General features: G+C 43.7%; 2 protein-coding genes across 2 annotated transcripts; one reads left to right on the forward strand and one right to left on the reverse strand.

The window, feature by feature from the left end:
- Positions 1 to 468: 468 nt before the first annotated feature.
- Positions 469 to 3,317, reverse strand: LOC125645057 (testis-specific serine/threonine-protein kinase 6-like). The gene has a single exon (XM_048869982.2). The coding sequence runs from the start codon at positions 1,732 to 1,734 to the stop codon at positions 910 to 912; it is 825 nt and encodes a 274-aa protein (XP_048725939.1). The 5' UTR covers positions 1,735 to 3,317; the 3' UTR covers positions 469 to 909.
- Positions 3,318 to 3,366: 49 nt separating this feature from the next.
- On the forward strand, positions 3,367 to 13,545 carry NABP1 (nucleic acid binding protein 1). Its single transcript, XM_048869983.2, has 6 exons — positions 3,367 to 3,844; positions 4,291 to 4,429; positions 8,071 to 8,142; positions 9,865 to 9,940; positions 10,213 to 10,279; positions 11,983 to 13,545. Exons 1-6 carry the CDS (start codon positions 3,754 to 3,756, stop codon positions 12,174 to 12,176), a joined length of 639 nt encoding a protein of 212 aa, XP_048725940.1. The 5' UTR covers positions 3,367 to 3,753; the 3' UTR covers positions 12,177 to 13,545.
- The last annotated feature ends 6,416 nt before the right edge of the window (positions 13,546 to 19,961 follow it).

Here is a 19,961-nt window from a genome sequence, read left to right on the forward strand (position 1 = left end):
CAGAGTGCTTCAGAACATGGGTGGAGATGTTTTATAACTGCGTTCATCTAAACATTTCTGAACATAGAAATTAAAAGATAAGGCCAAACGCTACGCCCTATCCAGCCACACTTTGGCTGCCACTAGATGGGGAGGATAGCGAATGTGGTGTGAAATCTGGATGTCAGATACACCCAAAGTTCAGGGAGTTTGGATGTAGAGTTCCAGTTCTGGCTTGGGATCCAGGTTTGGTTTTGAACCTCTCCAAAGCAGAAGGCTATTTAGATTGTTTTAGCTCCAAAAGAAAGGTTAGCGCATAGATGGAATAAGAATTAGACAGAAGGGAAAAGGGTTATAAGATCTAATGTAAGGTGAACCCACCCATGCACTCCTTGCAGTGTTCCTTCCATAAATGCTAATGTGACTCATACCGGACCCTGTCCTGTTTGGCTGTGCACAATGCAGGGAGCAGCACTGTGAGGCAGCAGCAAAGAACAGAGAGAGTTTTATTGCACAGTCATGGAGGTTGCAGGCAAATAGTGTCTCTTTCCAGCTACCTTCATCTCTGAACACAATGGACTCTGGCAAATGTCCAAGACAACTAGCTGGCAGCAGTGCAGTGTCCTGCACTCTGCCCAGGGGCTGTACTACAAACGTGGTAGTCAGCAGGCAGCACTTCAGTGCTCCATGTGCTCAGAGTCCATCCACAGCTGACAACTTGGTGTGATTGCTCTCCATTTAAATCCCTCCTTGTCAGCAACACCACATGGTTGTTGCTCAGTTAATTACCCTCACCAGCTTCATGTGGTCAGTTTTTTCGTAAACCTCCTGCCAACTGCTCCACATGATAAACACCGCTCTTGCTGGAGCTCCGCACAGTTGGTGTCTCAGCTAGACTATGTGGAACTAGAGTGGAAAAGCTGCTTCTTTTTAGACTTCCCCTTTCAGCCAGCTGTTCTTGGCTACTTGTCCCACCCCAGGCCGGGAAGCTGGACTGAACTGGAGCAGCTGGGCAATGAGGGTTTTGCAGGGCTCAGGCAGAGGGGGAAGACCATCAGGGTAGAGGACCCCCTTCTTCTGGCGGCGGGGCATGCTGTGGATGTGGGTATCATCAAAGGGCATGCAGCCGGTCACCATCACATAGAGCACCACGCCCAAGCTCCATATGTCGTACTTCTTGGCGTCGTAGGGAATGCCCAGCAGCACCTCAGGGGAGGCATAGGCACTTGATCCACAGTAGGTGGTGCTCAGATCTGGGTAGCCATGTGCCTCCTTGCCAAAGCCAAAGTCAGTGAGCTTTGCCCGGCGGCCATCAGAGGTGAGCAAGACGTTCTCACACTTGAGGTCCCGGTGCACCAGGTTCCGGTCATGAAGGTAGCGCACGGCACTCACAATCTGTCCAAAGATGTCCCGGGCCTCAGGGACACAAGAAATTCTCCCCAGTCGCTGCACCAGCTGGAGCAGATCAGTGGACGCTGCTTCCATCACGATGTAGAGTTTCCCATTGCAGACCTCGATGAACTCAAAGATCTGTACAATGTGAGGATGCCGGATCAGCCGCAGGATGGAGAGCTCCCGTGGCAGAAACCTGTTTACAAAGTCGGGCGGTGCCCGGTGCCGATCCACTACCTTGATGGCTAGCAGGCCCTTGTACTTGGCTGAGGTGGCCACCCTCACCTTGGAGTAACTGCCCTCACCCAGGGTCTGGCCTAGCTTGTAGCCCAGAGTACTCAGGAGCTTGTCCCCTTGGGACATGGTGCAGGCTCCTTTGGGGGCTGAACTAGACTTCGTTTATACTTTTGGGACTGATGGCTTCAACCCATTGTGCTTGGCACCCGTACACCTTCATTCCCATATGTCCATGGGCTGCTTAGCCCCAGACGCATCACTGCACACTGGGTATTGTGAAGTGCCAGTAGTGTCGTAACAAACTGGTAACCGGGCGTGTCATATAACCCCGTTGCTCGCCCGTCCCCCCCTTTGAGAACCCAGGAGTCCCACAGTGCTAAGTTAACAGACTTAAGATCAGATTTCATAGGCTCAGAAAACTAAAATCAGACTTTTTAGTGTATGCTCGTAACCAAGGCATTTCCACCTGCTTTTTAAAAATGTATCTCTAATTTAGAAAGTCTAGGAACAAAAGGTTTCTAACTTAAAGCAACAAATTACATTAAAAACCCACACCTGGGGAGAAACACACACAGAGTCCAGTCCCAGCCGAATGGAGGGGCGAGAAAGAATGAGCATGCTGTCCAGGGCCGCATTTATTGTACAAGTCCATAGCTGCAGTTTGCTACAGAATCCCATAACTCACCCTTAGTCATAGGACTGAGGTCCAGATTGCCATGGAATTACAACACAGGGTCTTGTGTAAAGAGTTAGGGTGATTTTGCTGTTTCCAGTAGTGTTCACACCCTCTTTGGATTGTCTTTAGCATAGATGATTTACCTCTGAGACTCATCAAAATATGCCTGACAAGTAAATATTTTCCTTCGCAATTAACCAGATTGTGCCAAGTCTCCTACGAAAATAATAATCCCAGACACTCTTGCACTCCCTTCACCGCTTTGGAAATGACACCAGCTGATCCAGTGCTATACTTTTGGTTTACTCAGTGTGGATTATTCTTCAGAATTAAAAGCAGAAACATTTGCAGCAGTCACTTTGCTAAATGCTGCTGCCTCCATCTTTGGTTGTGGTTATGAGAAAGCATTTTTTTTTTTAAAGATGGAAACAAATGGCTCATTTCCTCATTTCCTCACCCCTCCTTTCTGCCAGTCATGTTCATGGGGCTCAACCAGCACAGGCTAGTGTCTGTGTGTCTGTAAAATACAGGCAGCAGATCACCGGCTTGTGCCCCCCACAAGGAGCGAGAGACAGGATGGCTCTGTTGTGTCACTGTCCTCTGGGCGGACCAGGCTTGAATCCACTCCAAAAGGGCGAGGGAAAGACCCAGTAAAAGTACGAACGTTCCAGGTCAGAGGACAAAAGAACCCAGCCCAGCCAATCAGCAACTCGCTCGGAGCACTGGGTCACATTGAGTTCCATTCTGAAGGCTCCGCGTTCCACGGCCGCTTCCATTCCACGCGCCTCCCCCGCTTCCTCAATGAGTGTGGCCCGGAGAGAGGGTCGGGGGAGCCGCGACCGCTGTAGCCCCGAGCGGGCGGCTCGAATTAGGCTAAGGCTCCGTGTGATTGGCTCTGTCCGGTCCCCATTCGCGGTTCTCTTTTTTTCGACCCCCGCGGGGTGAGGGAGATGGGCCCGCCCGCCTGGCTATAAAAGGGCAGGCGCAGGAGCGTCCCCGCTTCATTTGCGTTGCAGCTGGAGGAGGGGACGGGGGCGTGCTGCGGACGGCGGGTGCCCGCCTGAGCCGGTTGGCACGCAGGGGGCTGGGGCGCGCTTGCCGGCTGCCGAGCTGTTGTAACACACTCGCAGGCGGGGAGAGTGCTGGGGCTCGGTGCTGTGAGAAGGGGGACCAGAAGCCAGGGCTGCCCCCGGCTTTCACCAGTGGGGGCAGCAGCTGCAGCTGACCAGTCTCCGTGCTTGAAAAATCACAGTGCCCAGCCTCATCCCATCGCCTTCACCTTCAGGCTGTAAAAGGCTGCTCCGAGAGCTCCTGCTGTCTGTTAATTCGGGTTGATAGCTGCCCCCCAAGTGTACACACCTTCCCCCCCACCCTGGGCCGGTCACCCTGACTCCCTTTCTGTCCCGAGGGATGCTTTGTCCTGCTCAGTCTGCCCCAGCACCTGTGTCCTCCTCTTCCTGAGCAGCAGCATGAGCATGGCAAACGACACATACCACTTTATACAAGACATAAAACCCGGACTGAAAAACTTAAATGTCGTCTTTATTGTGCTGGAAATCGGTAAGTGGGTCCCTCTGAGCCATGTCTCTTTTCTCCTCCCCTCTTTCCTCTCCTTCCTGGGGTAGGAGAGGGTACATTTGTGCTGGGCTGACTCCCGACACGTGGTCACACGTCCAGGGGGAGCAAGAGCAGCTCCCTTGCAGGGCGGAAGTCTCCTTTACTCCCTTGTTCCTGTCTTATTTTAAAATAAGATCTCTCGTTCAGGCAACTAGGTAAGGGAGAGAATTCCATTGTGAAATTAATTTAACTCCATTTATTCTGCACTGGAAATACTTGTCTGTTTATGTTGTATTAAAGATCTTGCTTCTTGATCTTATTGGTATAACGGGTCCATTACACTTGGGGAATAACTCTCTAAAACATCTAAACTATTTTTTAAAATTTTCAGACAGCACGAATTCTTCCAGTTTGTAAGTTTTATTGTTTATTTTAAATTCCCCATACAGGACGAGTTACCAAAACCAAAGATGGACATGAGGTGAGATCCTGTAAAGTAGCAGACAAAACTGGCAGCATCACAATTTCAGTGTGGGATGAAATCGGAAGTCTCATACAGCCAGGGGACATTATTCGATTGACCAAAGGGTATGTATAGGGTGGGGACAGGATACGACTTCGCTCAGCCTCTCCCCTCACTGTTGGCTATTTAAATAACTTGTTGCTCAATGATCTTGTTGTTAACCATTTCTCTACTTTACAGTGGGGTGGATAAGATCTGAAGGATCAGTGTCTTTACTTTGGAACTGTAATGAATGTGGAAAAATTTTCTCTATTACTAAAGAAAAGGGTTTGAATTCTAAATAGCCTTTGGCTTCCTCTGTGAAAGAAGCAACATGACACAGCTTGCCTATTTTGGACTGCTTCCTTGATGCACTGGCAGCAGCCTGTGATCTATCATCAAATTAAAACCTCAGGATCTCTCCTTGCCTCCCCTCCCCCCAACCCTCAAACCTAACACACAAATTTAATGAGATTTGTAGATCACTCTGTCTGCATCTCAGTCACTTGTCTGTATTTCAGTAGAAGCTGTTCAGATGAGAATATGGTATTTAAGAGCTTTCCTGTGCTTTTCTTAAGTTTCACATTCTGTTCTGGGGGGATGACAAAGTTTTCTTTATCTGTACATTCAAGATAGAGATGCAGAGAGTGAAATCAAAACCATGTTCTTATTTTAACACTTTTCTTCTGTAGCACTGTGCTCATAGAGAATGGAGGGGATAATTACCTTTAAGCAACACTGAGAAGGTAGTCTGCTTCACAGTGGATTTAATGGAAATGGCAGGAAAACTGGGAGTAGAAGTTAGTCAGTAAAAAAAAAATTAATTAGTGTTATAAAATACAGTATTTTGTTCATGTGTAATGGCTACAATATAATGAGACACTGCCAGGTTACATATGTTCAAGTTTTACAATATGCTCCCACTGACACTAAATTATGAAACTGAAACAATTTAAAACTATGTTTAACCTCTTATTCTCCACTTCTCTTGTACAATCGCAAGAGACTAGTCACTTTTATTTCTCTTTTTAGTCAATTTCACTTTCTTATTCTCATTTGGCAGCCCAACACACACAAGTATTTTGGTTTCAAGTGTTCAGGGATTGTTTAAAAACACACAAACTTCTTTACTCAATAGTTATAAAAATTGAGAATGTTTCTACAATGGAGTCATTGTTAGTGGCATAATGGTTGATTTTTTTCACGTAATTTCTGTGTTGGGGATGAAAAGAAATGAATATCCCCACCAGAATTTCTGCAGTTATTCTTGTTCAGATTTACTTTATAGAAAAGTCAGAAGTAAATCTTCATTATTAGTTATGGACTCAAATGACATCTCTTTAAAATTTTGGGAGTTGACATCCAGTGTGTTTTCAGACTCCTTGAAGATTACAGCTATCTTTGCTAAACTTTACCTAGACCGCCTCAAAAAACTTCTGCCTATACTGTGTAAAACCAAGTTACTAGTGTTGGTTGTAACTGTTAATATCATATTTCTTTGTAAATAAATTGTTATAGTTGCCACAGTGTTCTCTGGGGGAGTGAATGGGATGACAGATGGCTCACAAGATAATCTGTATTAATGTAGTCCATACTATGGAAAAACAAGAACCTCTTGCAAGACATAAAGCCATGAAATAGCATCAGTTCTACTTATTTAGGACCAAATTATGTCCTCATTTGCACCAATGCACATTCATGGAAGACAGTAGATTTGAATGGCAGGTGCAAAGATCTGACTTTGGCCCTTATTTTACAACGTATCCTCTTTCACTTTATACTGGTATACAAGTTGCATTAAGAACTGTTGACTCTGTCCCAGCATAGTTTTCACTTTTGTATTTAACTCAGGATTAATTGGCATGACATTGCTGTTGCAGTGTATTTAAAATTTTACATGTATGGGGTAATCTGATTCCTTCAGTCTGGTCACTGTTAAAAATAGTCACCCTTAGCTAGGCACTATCTATGTGTATAAAAACTTCCATTTCTTTCTTTCTATGCTGAATTCCAAGTCTAGAGGGATTCCACTGCATTAACAGACATTATCTCATGTGTTCCCTATTGTTTGTTGTTCATGGGCAGGACAATGTAGCAGCTAATATTTCAAAATTCTAAACACTTAAGTTTCTGTGTTCAGACTGGTGTTTTATGGCCAACCCTTCTCATTTTATGAACTGAAACTGAAAACTTGTGCCAATGGAAAAACCCTGTGGTGTTGGAAATTCTGTGAAGTTGTTAATCCTTCAGTGTCTTGGGTTTTTCTCCTGTATATTGTATATGTGAGATTGATATCCCTTTAGCTTACGTAGCACTTCTTTTCCTTCATGTTATAAGACAAAACTGCTCAGCCATGAAATTCAGCATAAAAGAAATCTTGTTCCAAGCAAAAGGCGAAATGTTAAGTGCAAGGCCACTGATATTGCACCTTATTTAGAGATGGTTGAATACTATGTTTGAGGGAATAGGGCACTTACATTTTTTAATTCATTTGCAAATTGGATACTATTAATTTAGGCTTAAATAGAGACTGGGAGTGGCTAAGTCATTATGCAAGGTAGCCTATTTCCCCTTATTTTTTCCTACTCCCTCCCCCCCCCCCCCCCCAGACGTTCTGGTTAAACTTGGATTTAAACTTGGAGAGTGGTCAGTTTGGATGAGCTATTGCCAGCAGGAGAGTGAGTTTGTGTGTGTGTGTGTCCCCGGGAAAAAAAAGGGGGGGGGGTGAGAAGGCCCACCTTGATTACCATGCACATTGTAGGGAGAGTGGTCACTTTGGATGAGCTATTACCAGCAGGATAGTGAGTTTGTGTGTGTGGTTTTTGGAGGGGGGTGAGGGGGTGAGAGAACCTGGATTTGTGCAGGAAATGGCCCACCTTGAGTATCGTGCACATTGTGAAGAGAGTTGTCACTTTGGATGGGCTATTACCAGCAGGAGAGTGAGTTTGTGTGTGTGGGGGTGGAGGGTGAGAAAACCTGGATTTGTGCTGGAAATGGCCCAACTTGATGATCACTTTAGATAAGCTATTACCAGCAGGACAGTGGGGTGGGAGGAGGTATTGTTTCATGATCTCTGTGTGTATATAATGTCTGCTGCAGTTTCCACGGTATGCATCCGATGAAGTGAGCTGTAGCTCACGAAAGCTCATGCTCAAATAAATTGGTTAGTCTCTAAGGTGCCACAAGTACTCCTTTTCTTTTTGCGAATACAGACTAACACGGCTGTTACTCTGAAATCTTGCAGAATTAACACTCCAGTATTCGTGCTGCAGAAGTAACACTGTGTTTGTCAGTCAGCTGGCGGGGCTGCAAGGTGATGTGGACAGCGGTCCTGGCAAAATGTGTCTGCCTTCTGCCTGACAGGAAGGATGGCACTTGGCTAGCAGAAAGGTCTGACCAAAGTGGTATAGCTATGACAGACTTGATGCTAGTCTGATGTGGCTGTTAACCTGTTTTGAAGATCCAAACAAATTAATGGGGCTTCCAACAGCTGTTTGTAGAAGCAGAAAATACATTAGTAACTAGAAACTTCTGGAGTAAAATAATCTTAGGGAATCTGAGAATTTTAGTCTGGGAATTCTAGCCACTCTATTTCTGCTGGTACAGAACAGGACAGGTCTAGTTCTTCAAAATCTCTTTCAATGTTAATGTTCTGTATTGGTTAGCAGAGAACATTCTGCTGATCATTTTCTAGTGTTTTACACGTTATTGGTACTCTTTTGGCTAGGTATGCGTCTCTGTGGAAAGGATGTCTGACGCTTTACACAGGAAGAGGAGGCGAGCTACAGAAAATTGGGGAGTAAGTATCACGCTTTGTACGCATCTGTTGTACGTGGTCAAGCGTTGTCCTTGACAGTGGGTTGTGGGAAGTGTAAACCAGTGTGGGTCTTATTAGGAGGATTTGATGGGGGGGAAAAAAAAAAAGCAAAATGGAGATCTAGTGCTGTTACCAGTCTTCACTCTAACAGAGGCCAATAGGTTGCTTGCTCCTGTCAGTGGTTATATGGTTGGTTGTGGCAAAGAGCAGTAGGCCATGGGCCTGTTTCACTGGAGTGTGCTCAGAAGGGAGGGTATCTACTGGACTTTGGCCGCCATTCTCTGTAGGTACAATCTGCCAACGGTTTTACAGAACAGACAAGTTCCTGGTATAAAACCTCTCTTCTTGGGTTAGCACACTCGTGTTCAAGGACTTGCAGCATTGAAAACTTGGAATTCTCTGTTTATCCACAGGCTAGGTACAGTGCAGGCAGCTGCAATGCGAGCTTACACACACTGCAGTGATCATGAGTTCCACCCTGTTGTGCAAAAGGGATCATCCTCTCAGCCTGCCTCCCTGCTGTCCTGTGGGTCGTAAGGATAGGAGTACAGTGTGTAAAATGAGCTAGGCAATTATTAATTCTGCTCTGCTCTCTTAGCTCACTTTGAATAATCTGTTTGTTTTGAGGCCTTATTTTAAGTCCTGTGTCAAATTGATCACAGGATGAGAAACATGATGGTGAAGAAAGGTTAAGAGAATTTGAGACAGGAGCAAACATCATTCTCTTAGACTGTTACAGGTTGCTGTAAAGAAGCAAGAGATCAGCTATTCCTTATTCAACAAGAACAAATGCAAGTGACAAGCTTAAGATGCAGCCAGAAAAATACTTGATGAAGGACCTATTTCTTTTTGATTAGGCGAATGATTCTGAATCCCCACTAGAGAGGGTTTACTTGTGTTATCAAAACATCTCGGAGCTCAAGTCGTTGCCCAGGGCTCCATTATGCTAGGTGCTGTACAAACATAGAATAAAAAGGCAGCCACTGCCCCCAACACCTTAGAGGTTTGAGGACTTGACACCCCATCTACTAGATGGTTCAAGAATAACAAAGTCCAGCTAGGTGCGATGCAAAGGAATACACTGGAGAGTCCCTTTCAGGCCAAATGATTCGGCCCCCTCTGTACAACTTTTGAACGGGTGTTGCTCTATAACAGGCTTGGATTAAGGTGAAATCCTTATGTTGACTTTTCTTAATTCTGGCCCACAGCATGGGTCTGGACCAGCTGCCAGTTTGAGTGGTTTTGGACAGCAATTTTACTTCACAAAGTTCTATGATCCCAGTCTCTCCTCTTCCTCCCCACCCCCTATTTACATGCCGTAGTCAATAGGTCTATTCCCTCACTCGGTGCCACTAAGTGGAAAAGGACGATATGAATTTTAGTATCCCCCTGAAATTCTTGAACTCCTTTTTAATGTTAATAGGGTGCTAGGCAGGCATACCAGGTGTTCTGCCTGATTGACTGAAATAACCTGAGTAAGGAAACATGACATCTTAGGCCTTGATCCTTCAAAAGAATCAAACCGTACTGGTCTCTTATGCTTTGGAGGGGCTCCCTTTGTCGGGTTGGAGCCTGGTTTACTTACGTCTTAGTAATGTGGAGGTACAAAGTGTCCATTCCCTTTGGAAAAACTGAAGAACTCTCTCCTAACTCCTTATGAAAAACTGTTCTGTTGCTCTCCTCACGCTCTTGTTTTCTTTTCAGGTTTTGTATGGTATACTCGGAAGTGCCAAACTTCAGTGAGCCCAGCTCAGACCACCTTGGGCAGCACAACAAGCTGGTATGTTAAACTTCCTGGGGTTCTCTTGCATAAAATATTCTTTGATCTGAGTGCTTCAGGCTAGTAAGATTTCTGGCTTTTAAAATGGTGCTCAAGGAAGCACATAGAAGACATAGAGAAAAATGGCAATGATGTGGTAAATAACTGTAGGAGAGTGGTGAGGGGATCTCATGTGTATCTGGTACAAAAACATGTGCAACAAATTCAATTCCTTTGTAACAAAGAAGTTTCTGTGTCTGACCCGTATTTTTTCTCTCTATATTTCTCTGAAGGCACAGGGTGAACAGAATAATAGTTCTTCATCAAGTAATTTGGGTACTTATACTTTCGGGCCAGTGGGTAAGTTTTTGTTTTATTTTGTGGAAGTGAAAGAACGAGAAACACTTTAAACTCTTAGATTCATTCTTGTTTTTTCAGTGTTGAGAAACGTAGGGGTTTTACATTCTAGGGGCAAAATGTGGATTTCTGGCATTGAGCTAAGGCCAAATCTTACAAGCACTTTTGCACATTTGAAAGTAACTTTCCTCAAACCAATATTTCCATCATAAATGGGTTCAGGATTGGCCCTATTAGTAATTATTCAGGCAGGACTTTTTGCAGGTGCCTAAGTCACGTAAGAGCACACTTCACACTGACTTTGTTAATGTGACTCATGATCCTAAATCACGTAGGTACTTCTGAAAATTCAACTCCCGGCTTTCAACACACTGCTGCTTATTGAATGTAAAGGGGCAGAACTAAACCAGACATGGTTTTAAATGTACACTTAATACTTAACCAGAGGTAATTAGTCCTGATCTTGTGCTGCTCCACAGTGAACATTAAGTTGGGTTCAGTATGCGGGTGCTGGGTGGGGTTGGTGGCATTTGATATGCAGGAGGTCAGACGAGATAATCTGGTGGTCCCTTCTGGCCTTAAACGCCGACTCTAAATAGTCACACGTTTCCTGGCGGGTTACTTCCTAAACTGGGAAGAATGGCAGAGACCTGAACTCTTATGCAGGAGGAAGATTAGAGTATAAGGACAGGTGTGTGGCAGCACTGTACTGAAAGCAATTGTGCTTCAATAAGAAAACGTGTCAGAGATCTCGGAGTGGGTGTTAAGCTCACTTGCACCTTTCCCCGGGGGGTTACCTAATGGGTGCACCCAATAATCAAACCCTAGTCGTGTGTATCCAAGAGCTGTTGCTGGCAGCGAATTGTCTGAGCTCAAACTGATACGATCGACAAGACCGGTGACGTTTCTCAGTGACTGTCAGTTTTCTCTTTGGGAGCAGATTTTCACTTCTCTCATCTCACTTCTTTGAGTCCTTTCTGCTCCTTCAAGTATAAAAACTTCTGCTGAGCAAATAAGGGTGGTACTCTGAAGCCAATTTTGGTTGCCTTAATACCAGGGTGGGGCAAGTCCTCTGTCAGCCTAATTGCTGGGTCGCCACCTACTCATGACCCAGTCATTTTGGGTGGTGGACTGTCCTGATTCCATTGCATTCGCACTTATATTTTGAGACCTGCTTCTTTCCTTGATTCTCATTATCCTTCTTCCGGCTTCTGTGCAATCTTTAATTTTCTCCCCCCCGCCCCCCCAACCCTCCATACTGTTTTTGCCTTCTCAGCCTTCATGTGTTTTGTCCCAAGCATTGTACCAGCTGTCACTCCCTACAGCGGCTTCACACAAGACTGTTTTTTCTCTCTCTCTCTCTCTCTGTGTTTGGTGGGATGGGGTGGGATGAGTGCTGTACTGACTGCTTTCCTTGTGCTCTTTCTGGTGTTACTTCCCTCCGTCCCTCCCTCCAAGAATGCAATGCCACGTCATAGCAGCACGAACTGTCTGCAGCCTTCTTGCTTCAGTCATTGCTGCGGAGCTACTGTTGGAAAAAGCTGGCTGTGATTTGGAGTTCTGAGGTCTCCTGACTTTGCTCCCCATCCTAAAGCTCAGTGTTATGTAGTTATGTAGTAGCCATGCAGAATGCGAAGGCTGTTTGCACAGAAGAGCAGTGATTTCAAAGTGTGGAACTTGTGATTAAAATTTTACTGTCTTTTTAGGAAATGGTTTGCAAACGGGACCTGAATCCAGTGGATTCCCATTGGCCTACAATCATGCCCACTCCTATGCAGGCACTGGGAGAGCCAATGGACGAGGACCTGTAAATCCACCAATCCCAGCATCTAATAATATTCAGCCCCTTCTAACCGCAGTAAATAATGGGAGGGACCCACGCAGAGCCTTTAAAAGATGACTGTGCCAAATGTGGTTGTACAACTTGCTTAAACTATACACCCGACTTGAACACTGAATGCACTTTTATTTATGGTTAACTGTGAAAAAGTTTGTCCTTTGTTAGTGTTTTTTTCTTTATGGTCTATGGAGTGAAGTGACTTGCTTTCTTCAAGAAAACGTGGTGAAGCTGCTTACATCTCAGAAATTGGGGGGGTGGGTATTTGAGAGCCCGGGTAAAAGTGTGAATTCAACTGGGGTGAATTTTTAAAAAATGGGAGCAAATTTTAGTTGGATATTAATTTTGGGGTTTTTTTTGGTTGCTCTGTTTCTTCTGATAGCCATATAGCCTTAAGGGGTCTATCATGTCCAATAGTTCATATATGTGACTTCCGTGAGGGCTACTGGGAATTGTGTGAGTGTATTGAGGGGCTGAGATGCCCTATGCAGTCCTATGATGCCCTACGTTTAAAATGGAAATGACCTGCTAAAGCAATAAGTGCCCCCAAATTGGTCAATGTCAGCAGCTAGTAGCATCACTTAAATCAGAGGATGGGTAACTCCAAGAGATTTCAGTTGACTACGGTAAAGAGACGTTGAGTGACTGAACAGTAATCGCTTAGCTTTTGTTGCCAAAAAGTGTAGATTATTTCTCCTGCTACAGTATCTCTTTAAAGAAGAAAGTCATCCCTAATATGCCAAACAGTCCTCAAGGAAAGCTGCAACCATTTGGCACACAAGGTAAATAATAGGAGGGAAAGTTCTAAATTACAAAGGCCATTTCTTACTGTCCTTGTGGTGGCTTCAGTCTTGGTGAAAAGTAACTTTGCGCTTTTTCTGAATTGTGGAAACTCCAAAGTCACCAGTAGAGAACAAGGTGCCAAGGATTCTGCTGTTCACATGTTTAAGGCTATACATCTAACTCTTCAGGAAGATGGCCACCACCTGGACTTTTGAATGCCTACTTTTAACACTTGTTTATGTTCAAACAAAATACTTATAAGATTCAACGATATACTTACAGGTATACAAAAGTACTAGCCTACCATAAAGCAGCACTTCCAATGCCATAAGACATTAGTTTATTTTTCAAAACAAGTATTTTTATTCCCTTTTATATAACATGAATTATCTCTGTATGAACTTTTGACACAACCACCACCACCTCTAAACAAAACGGGTGCAGTTTTCATCCCAACTATAAGATTCTTGGTACTAGATCACATAGCAACAAATGATCCACCGAGTAACTGATTCAATTTCTGTGCTTTAGATCAGGTTTGGAAACAATTCAGAAGCTGTAAGATGACTTACTGGATTCTTTATTTGTTAGACTCTTTTCTTGAAGCTGACTTCTTAAATAAAAGTTGCACTAACCATGTTGACACACATTTCTTTTGGTCAAGCCTTAGAGATTTCACGACAGAGAAGCCTGTTTTGAAGTGGAAGTTGTCACTGTGAAGTCATTCCAATTCATTGAGTTCTTTAGACTGCTTTCAGCTATTTTTGGTGTTTACAAGTCATTTTACCCACTGTCTTTCTGTTTTGTCATATTTGAATGTCAGTGTTCTGAAACGGCCTAGTTTCAGAGCTTGTGACAGCAGAAATGGTCTTTCCTTTACTTTGTCGATAACCCTTGTGTGTAAAGATTCACTGCTTGCTTAAAACACGAGCTTTTAAAAACTTCTTGACATCATTTAGAGAGATCTTTGTGCCCAAAGATCTGAAGGCTATTTACCTCCGATACAGCAAAGAGCTACGCAGATATGTATGCACTGGTAAAATAGTCATTGCTGCTCATACTTCCTGGTTGAAATTGACAAAACTCTGAGACACTAAATAAAATCTAATCATGTAACTCCTAATATAGTGATCAGTGGATGCTGTTGTCCAGACTGTACAGATCTTGTGAAACTACAAAACACCAAGTGAACTTTGAGGAATGTTTTAAGTTGGAAGTGGAGGTGGTGTGCCACCTACAAATAGAAGCTCTCTTCACTTTTCCATTCCACTTCCTTTAAAAAAAGATTATTGTAAGTAGAATTTTATGTGCACTGTAAAGTTTGTGTGTAGTTCCTTTATTAGCAAAGCATTAGGTACCCTTTATAATAAGGCTGGAACTCGGTTTGGGCTCGCTCTCTATACATGTTCCTTTAGGTCCCTGGGTGATAAGTACTGTAAGTGAGAGCCTATCTTTTCAACTGAGAAGCAGGTATTAAAAAGCATTGTGTTTAAGTGATACTCAAGCTAGAAAACTTAGTGTTCTTCAAGATTGCACAGTATGTTTTGTTTTAAATATTAATATTCACAATAGCTCAAGGAATGATGGTATGCTGGCAAATCCTTATTCGCTGGATTGCTGTGAGGTACTGAATGTGATTGTAACTTTACACATGCAGATTATGTTATCTTTAGTCAAATAATTCCTTTAAGGAACAGAAAACTAAGAAGGCAGAGCATGTATTCTCGTTCATTGCACTTTTAAATAGAAAAGGTAACAATTGTGCTTACATTAACCAGACTGTTAAAATGGAAATGGTTACTGCTAGTAAATTTAACACAGGATGCTGCCAAGACTTCGTGTAAGCAAATGACCTCTGATTGAAAGAAATGAAGCAAGAAGATTGGTCTTTACTTTTTTTAAGGTTGGTAGCATTCCTGTCTTCAGTGTCTAATCATTTGTTTTAACATTAGATTGTATCATTTTATTAACTTAGTTTTACTTCTCTTTAGGGGGAATCTCTGCAATATGAAGCCTGGTGAATTTTGATATGTTTAACGATATTAACGTCAAGTCTCTGGTCATGTGATGAATTCGGGACAAGAAGTCAAAGGAAGAAGTTCTACTTTCCCTAGCAAGTTCACATCCAGTATAGAAGGCTCTGATCTTGCAAAGGGATCCATGCGTTTACCTTATACTAGTGTGGACCCCAATTCACTTCAGTGGGACTCTTCAGAGAGCCCTTTGCAGGCACAAAGCCTAAAACAATTATCATGCAATAGTTTTACACCATAATCCAGTTTGCAAGAATAAGTGTTACGAGGGAGGATTATAATGGTGAGTAAGGTAGGTAAGTAACATTAGAAAAGGGAGTCTCTCACTGCTTACTGGAAAACCTCCTCCAGAAGGGAGATGGGGAAAGTGTTGGACTGAAGGATGATTTTTCAGTCCTTTTTGCTGGGTGGCCTTATTTGACAAGTAGTTGTCCTAATTTTTTCAGATGTACTTATTCTAGGCCCTGTCTGTACTGTTTTCCTTTTTGCAGTGGTGGAGGTACATTGTAAGAACCTGGTAAGTCACATGAGCCCAAGCCACATTTTGCACTGGTGCAGTGTCTATATTAGTGGTTTGCCCTGGTGTTAATTACTTTGGCATAGACTTCCCTGATCCAGATGCTCCCCCTACTGGAGTAAACCTGCAAGTAGGAACAAATCCTCATCAGCTGCCTATTTTAATATTTGCTTCCAAAATTTGCAAATGATACCAACTTGGGAGGAGCTGCTAATACGAGCCAGGGCAGAAACCTAGTAGAAGGGATTTAAGAAATGGGAAATGGTAGTAGAAAAGAACAATGGGCTAGATTATTCACCCTTTGTATTGGGAAATATCACCACATGTGAAGTCCTATTGAGTTCAGTAGAGCTACGCACAGGTGCTCACTGATAACAGTAAGGATCACCCACAATCTAGCTCAATAATACTGAGTGGGGGAGGGTGGTGGTGGTCGGAGGGCATGTGGGCTACTCTAGTTAGTAAGGGGTGAATTCTAAACACCAGTAAAATACAAAAGGGGAGGGATAGCTCAGTGGTTTGAGCATTGGCCTGCTAAATGCAGGGTTGTGAGTTCAATCCTTGAGGGGGCCATTTAGGGATCTGGGGAAAAAATTTGGGATTGATCCTGCTTTGAGCAGGGGGTTGGACTAGATGACCTCTTGAGGTCCCTTCCAACCCTGATATTCTATGATGATCATAATGAGACATGAGTTTGTAGTGTGATGAACAAAAAATAAACAAATTAGCCAGTGCAGTTTGGGGCTGAGTATACAGAATCAACTAGTTACAGACAAGGAGACAATAGTTTGGCCACAGCAGTATTGAAATGTGCATGCCCTCCAGGGGTGGAAGAGCACAAAGGACTAATTGGGCTGAGCAGACAGCTGTTCTCCATTCTCTGTTTTCATTTTTAAAGAACAATCTCTAGCAATAATGGCTGCAGAAAGAACCTTGAAAACGTGACCCAAGTGTAACTAGTGTAGTAAAGTCTGCCTGAGTTTGTAGAGAGCCTGAAATGATAGTGCTGAGGTGCGAACTGCCCCATTCACTTCTAGTTGCCAATGATATTGTAAAGGTCAGTGTTAACTATTGTACATACTTTCAGGAAAGAGGAAGTAATATGGGGAGGCCAGGCCTTTAACATCACATGCTGGGGCTCAATAGGGATAGGATTTCTTTCCTCTTCCAGAAAGGAAGGGATGGGCTTAGTTTTTAAAAGCGAGGGAAACACTGTTCAAAGGGGGTGGCTAAGGGCTTGTATTTGCTGTGGAGTTATCTATCCTTGAATTAACTCGCCTTGATTTAGCCTAGCTTGAGTGAGAGCAGTCACACTGCAAAATAGCACTGGAGGTGCACAGTGTGATTGGATTAGCAGCAGGGAGTAGGTATGTCCCCTCTGCATTACTAGCTTGAGTGTCAGCTGCACTCAAACTCCCATCCTGCCCCTCCCCCTATGTCAGCCACCTTGGAGTTTAAATGGTGCTTTAACCAGAGATAGAGAGGAGTTAGGTTAGGGGGAACACTTGAGGTAGACCTTGAGCTAACACTGTAGTGAAGGCAAAGCTCTAAAGGGGAATATAAATCTACATATATTAAAAGGGTATATTTTAGGGCAGCTGGTATAATTTAAGAGCATTGGGATGAAATTAAGCATGGGGAAATCTAAGACGAAAATCAAGAATCTTTATTAGACTAGAATATTCTTCACTGCTAACTGGTCAAAGTTCAATCACTTAGTATTTTTAAAACTAGAGCAGACACAATCCTAGAAGCTGTACTGTGAGGAGTTGGACTAGCTGACCTAGCAGGCGTTCTCCCCATCTCCTCCGACCCCGCTCTGCTCGTTGTTTGTATGTGTCTGGATGATTAGCAGGGAAACTAGTTATTTCAGAAAAAAAGCATAAGGGAGCTTGGTGATATGAAAAGGTGTGAAGTCACCACTGGAAGACACAATGTACCCTCTTAAAATAGGTATGGAACAGTTGTCTGAAAATTTAGATAGCTGGGTTGAATATCAACTTATCATGGCTCTGAAAATTCATTTTGAAAGATGCACTTCCTGGGTTGAGCCTTAATCTTTCTTAAAAGCAACAGAGTCCTGTGGCACCTTATAGACTAACAGACGTATTGGAGCATAAGCTTTCGTGGGTGAATACCTATTTCGTCGGTATTCTTACTAACCCCATAACTCTCTCCTCCAGACTATTTGAAATTACTGTGCCTCTCAGTGGGGATTATGCATTTTAATCTCTTATATGATATATAAAATATGTATACACGCACATACTGTGTCTCATAATTGAGATTAATTTTTAATCCCAAACAAGCTATTTACTAAACTAACAAGGCTCCATTTAAAGGGATCAGAAACTAGAGGTGAATGTGGTCTAGGGGAATATTCAAGGACTTAATTCACCTTTTTATTTAAAATAGGCTGATGCTTTTCATCAGGAAAATCCTCCTGTATTTAAATAGGCTTCATTAAAAAACAAACAAACCTGGCTTAGAAACAGTTTGTCCCTGTTGCCCATTTTATAGTGAAGCAGGTTAGGCATGGAGTAAAATACCAAGACTTGCCTCAGCACATGAAGGCAAAACTCTTCTCCACAATCATTTGGATTTTGCCGGGAAGTAAACGTCAGTGCTAAATTCATTCTGTGTGTTTATGTAGTATCTCTACTGCAGAGTGGAGCACTCCTGGGCTTGTCTGGCCCGTGCATGATGATCAGAGACACTGGTATGTAAAAACCAATTCTACTCTTCCGGAGCAAATTCTGAAGCCTGCCCAAAGCAGACAGGAGTTCAGTTGTCTGTGGGCAGACAAACCGGTAGAGTTCTCTGCTAAACTGATCTTCAAGGTTGAAATTTGTGCTTAAAAAGGGAGGATGTGATGGGATGATTTTGTGGCTAAGGCATGAGCATGGTACTCGGCCCAGGGTTCTAATTCCGGCTCTGCTACAGACTTCGTGTGGGACATGGGCCAGATCACTGGAGGTCTGACCCGACTCCCATTGAAGACAGTGGGAAGGCTCCATTGATTTAAATGGGAATTAAATCGGGTCCTTAACTGATGGGCCTCCAGTTCCTTATCTGTAAAATTGGGATAACACCTGATTGGTGGGTGTGGAGCTAAATTCATTGTTGTGGTGGTGCACTGAGATAGATGCTGCGGTGATCAGTGCCGCAGAGGAGACTTTAAGAAATAAATGCCATCTCACACCAGGAATTAGTTTTTCTTCTGTATAAATGAATTCAGACTTGATCAGCGTTATAGATAGATATTATGGTGAAGTGTTACTGCATTTCTCCCAAAGTCAGTTCTTGAATGCGAGTAGGGTTCTAAATCCATTCTGCGGTATCTAGGCAAGTGATTTCCACCCCTATTCCAGAGGTGCAGAGCACCCACAGCTCTCATTGTCTTCAGTTGGAGCTGTGGGTGCTCAGTGCCTCTGAAAATCAGGTCACACTTATTGGTTTTAGGTGTCGAGGCGGAGGCATCTGTGTGTAAACTTTGGCCTTAGGCTGTTATAAACTCCGTGTGTGCTCAGCTACTCCTGAGTGCCTGAGCTGCATTGGCACATCTGTTTTTCTGATTCCGTTTCGGAGGGGGGCCTCTGGATACTACCACAATAGAAATCGGGAGGCCATTTGTCTGGTTTTAAGGTGGGCAGTCTGGGTTTTCTAATATGTTGTCCCCTGTCTGGTAGTGACTTAGAAGCAGACTTGCTTTTGTCCATTATGTTCATGTGGAGTCAGTGGATGCACAGAGGAGGCTGCCCTGCCCCTGTCAGTATGACCTGGCAAGTGCTGCGTGAGATCACACTGTGGGTGTGGGCCTAGGCTGTTCCCAGAAGTACTAGAATGTCTGGTACTCTGGGGATGTGGCAGTGGTCACCTTACATACAAATAACTTGTGTCCCTTAGTAAGATAACATCAGGGGTGCTGGAACAATTTGTATAGTGGGGGTGCTGAGAGCCATTGAACCGAACTGTAAACCCTGCATATGATGGAAACCGCTTCAAGCCAGAGGGTGCAGCCACACCCCTAGTTCCAGCAGCTATGGATAACATTGATCCTCTTTCCATGATACCAAGTTTGTGACAAGTCTACAGGCTCTTGTGAAAGGATTAAGCTTTATACACAGCAGCACCATCTGCTGGCTGGCTGTACAATCTGCCAAATGCATGGCATACCATGGGGAGGACACAGGTAAGGCTCTGAGGCAGAGAGAAGAGAGTAGTTCAGCTTGGTTGAGAGGGCAGCTTTTAAATCAATGTATGAAGTCCCCGTTTAAATATCTGTAACAGGTGACTGGCATTTTTGTTGCTTTACGCATTCAAAGCAAGGTAAGCACATGGGACTTGCGTCACTCATAATGCCCTGTGTCATATGTGAGTATTCACGGATGCTGGAGAACAAGACTGATCTATTTTAAGTAGCTAAACTATAGGTAGCCTTGGAGTGTACAGCATTCTGTCTGTTTACTGTTCTCAACATACACAGGGCTGAGTTAGATTACACAGGATTCTCAA

The sequence above is a fragment of the Caretta caretta genome, chromosome 11 (assembly GCF_965140235.1).
Source record: "Caretta caretta isolate rCarCar2 chromosome 11, rCarCar1.hap1, whole genome shotgun sequence".
In the NCBI taxonomy this organism is placed as follows: domain Eukaryota; kingdom Metazoa; phylum Chordata; order Testudines; family Cheloniidae; genus Caretta; species Caretta caretta.

Coding starts and splice junctions, on each gene's coding strand:
- LOC125645057 (XM_048869982.2), bottom strand. CDS start 1,734: ATGTCCCAAGGGGACAAGCTCCTGAGTACTCTGGGCTACAAGCTAGGC.
- NABP1 (XM_048869983.2), top strand. CDS start 3,754: ATGAGCATGGCAAACGACACATACCACTTTATACAAGACATAAAACCC. Junction 9,941..10,212: donor TTGGGCAGCACAACAAGCTG/GTATGTTAAACT, acceptor ATTTCTCTGAAG/GCACAGGGTGAACAGAATAA. Junction 10,280..11,982: donor TTATACTTTCGGGCCAGTGG/GTAAGTTTTTGT, acceptor CTGTCTTTTTAG/GAAATGGTTTGCAAACGGGA.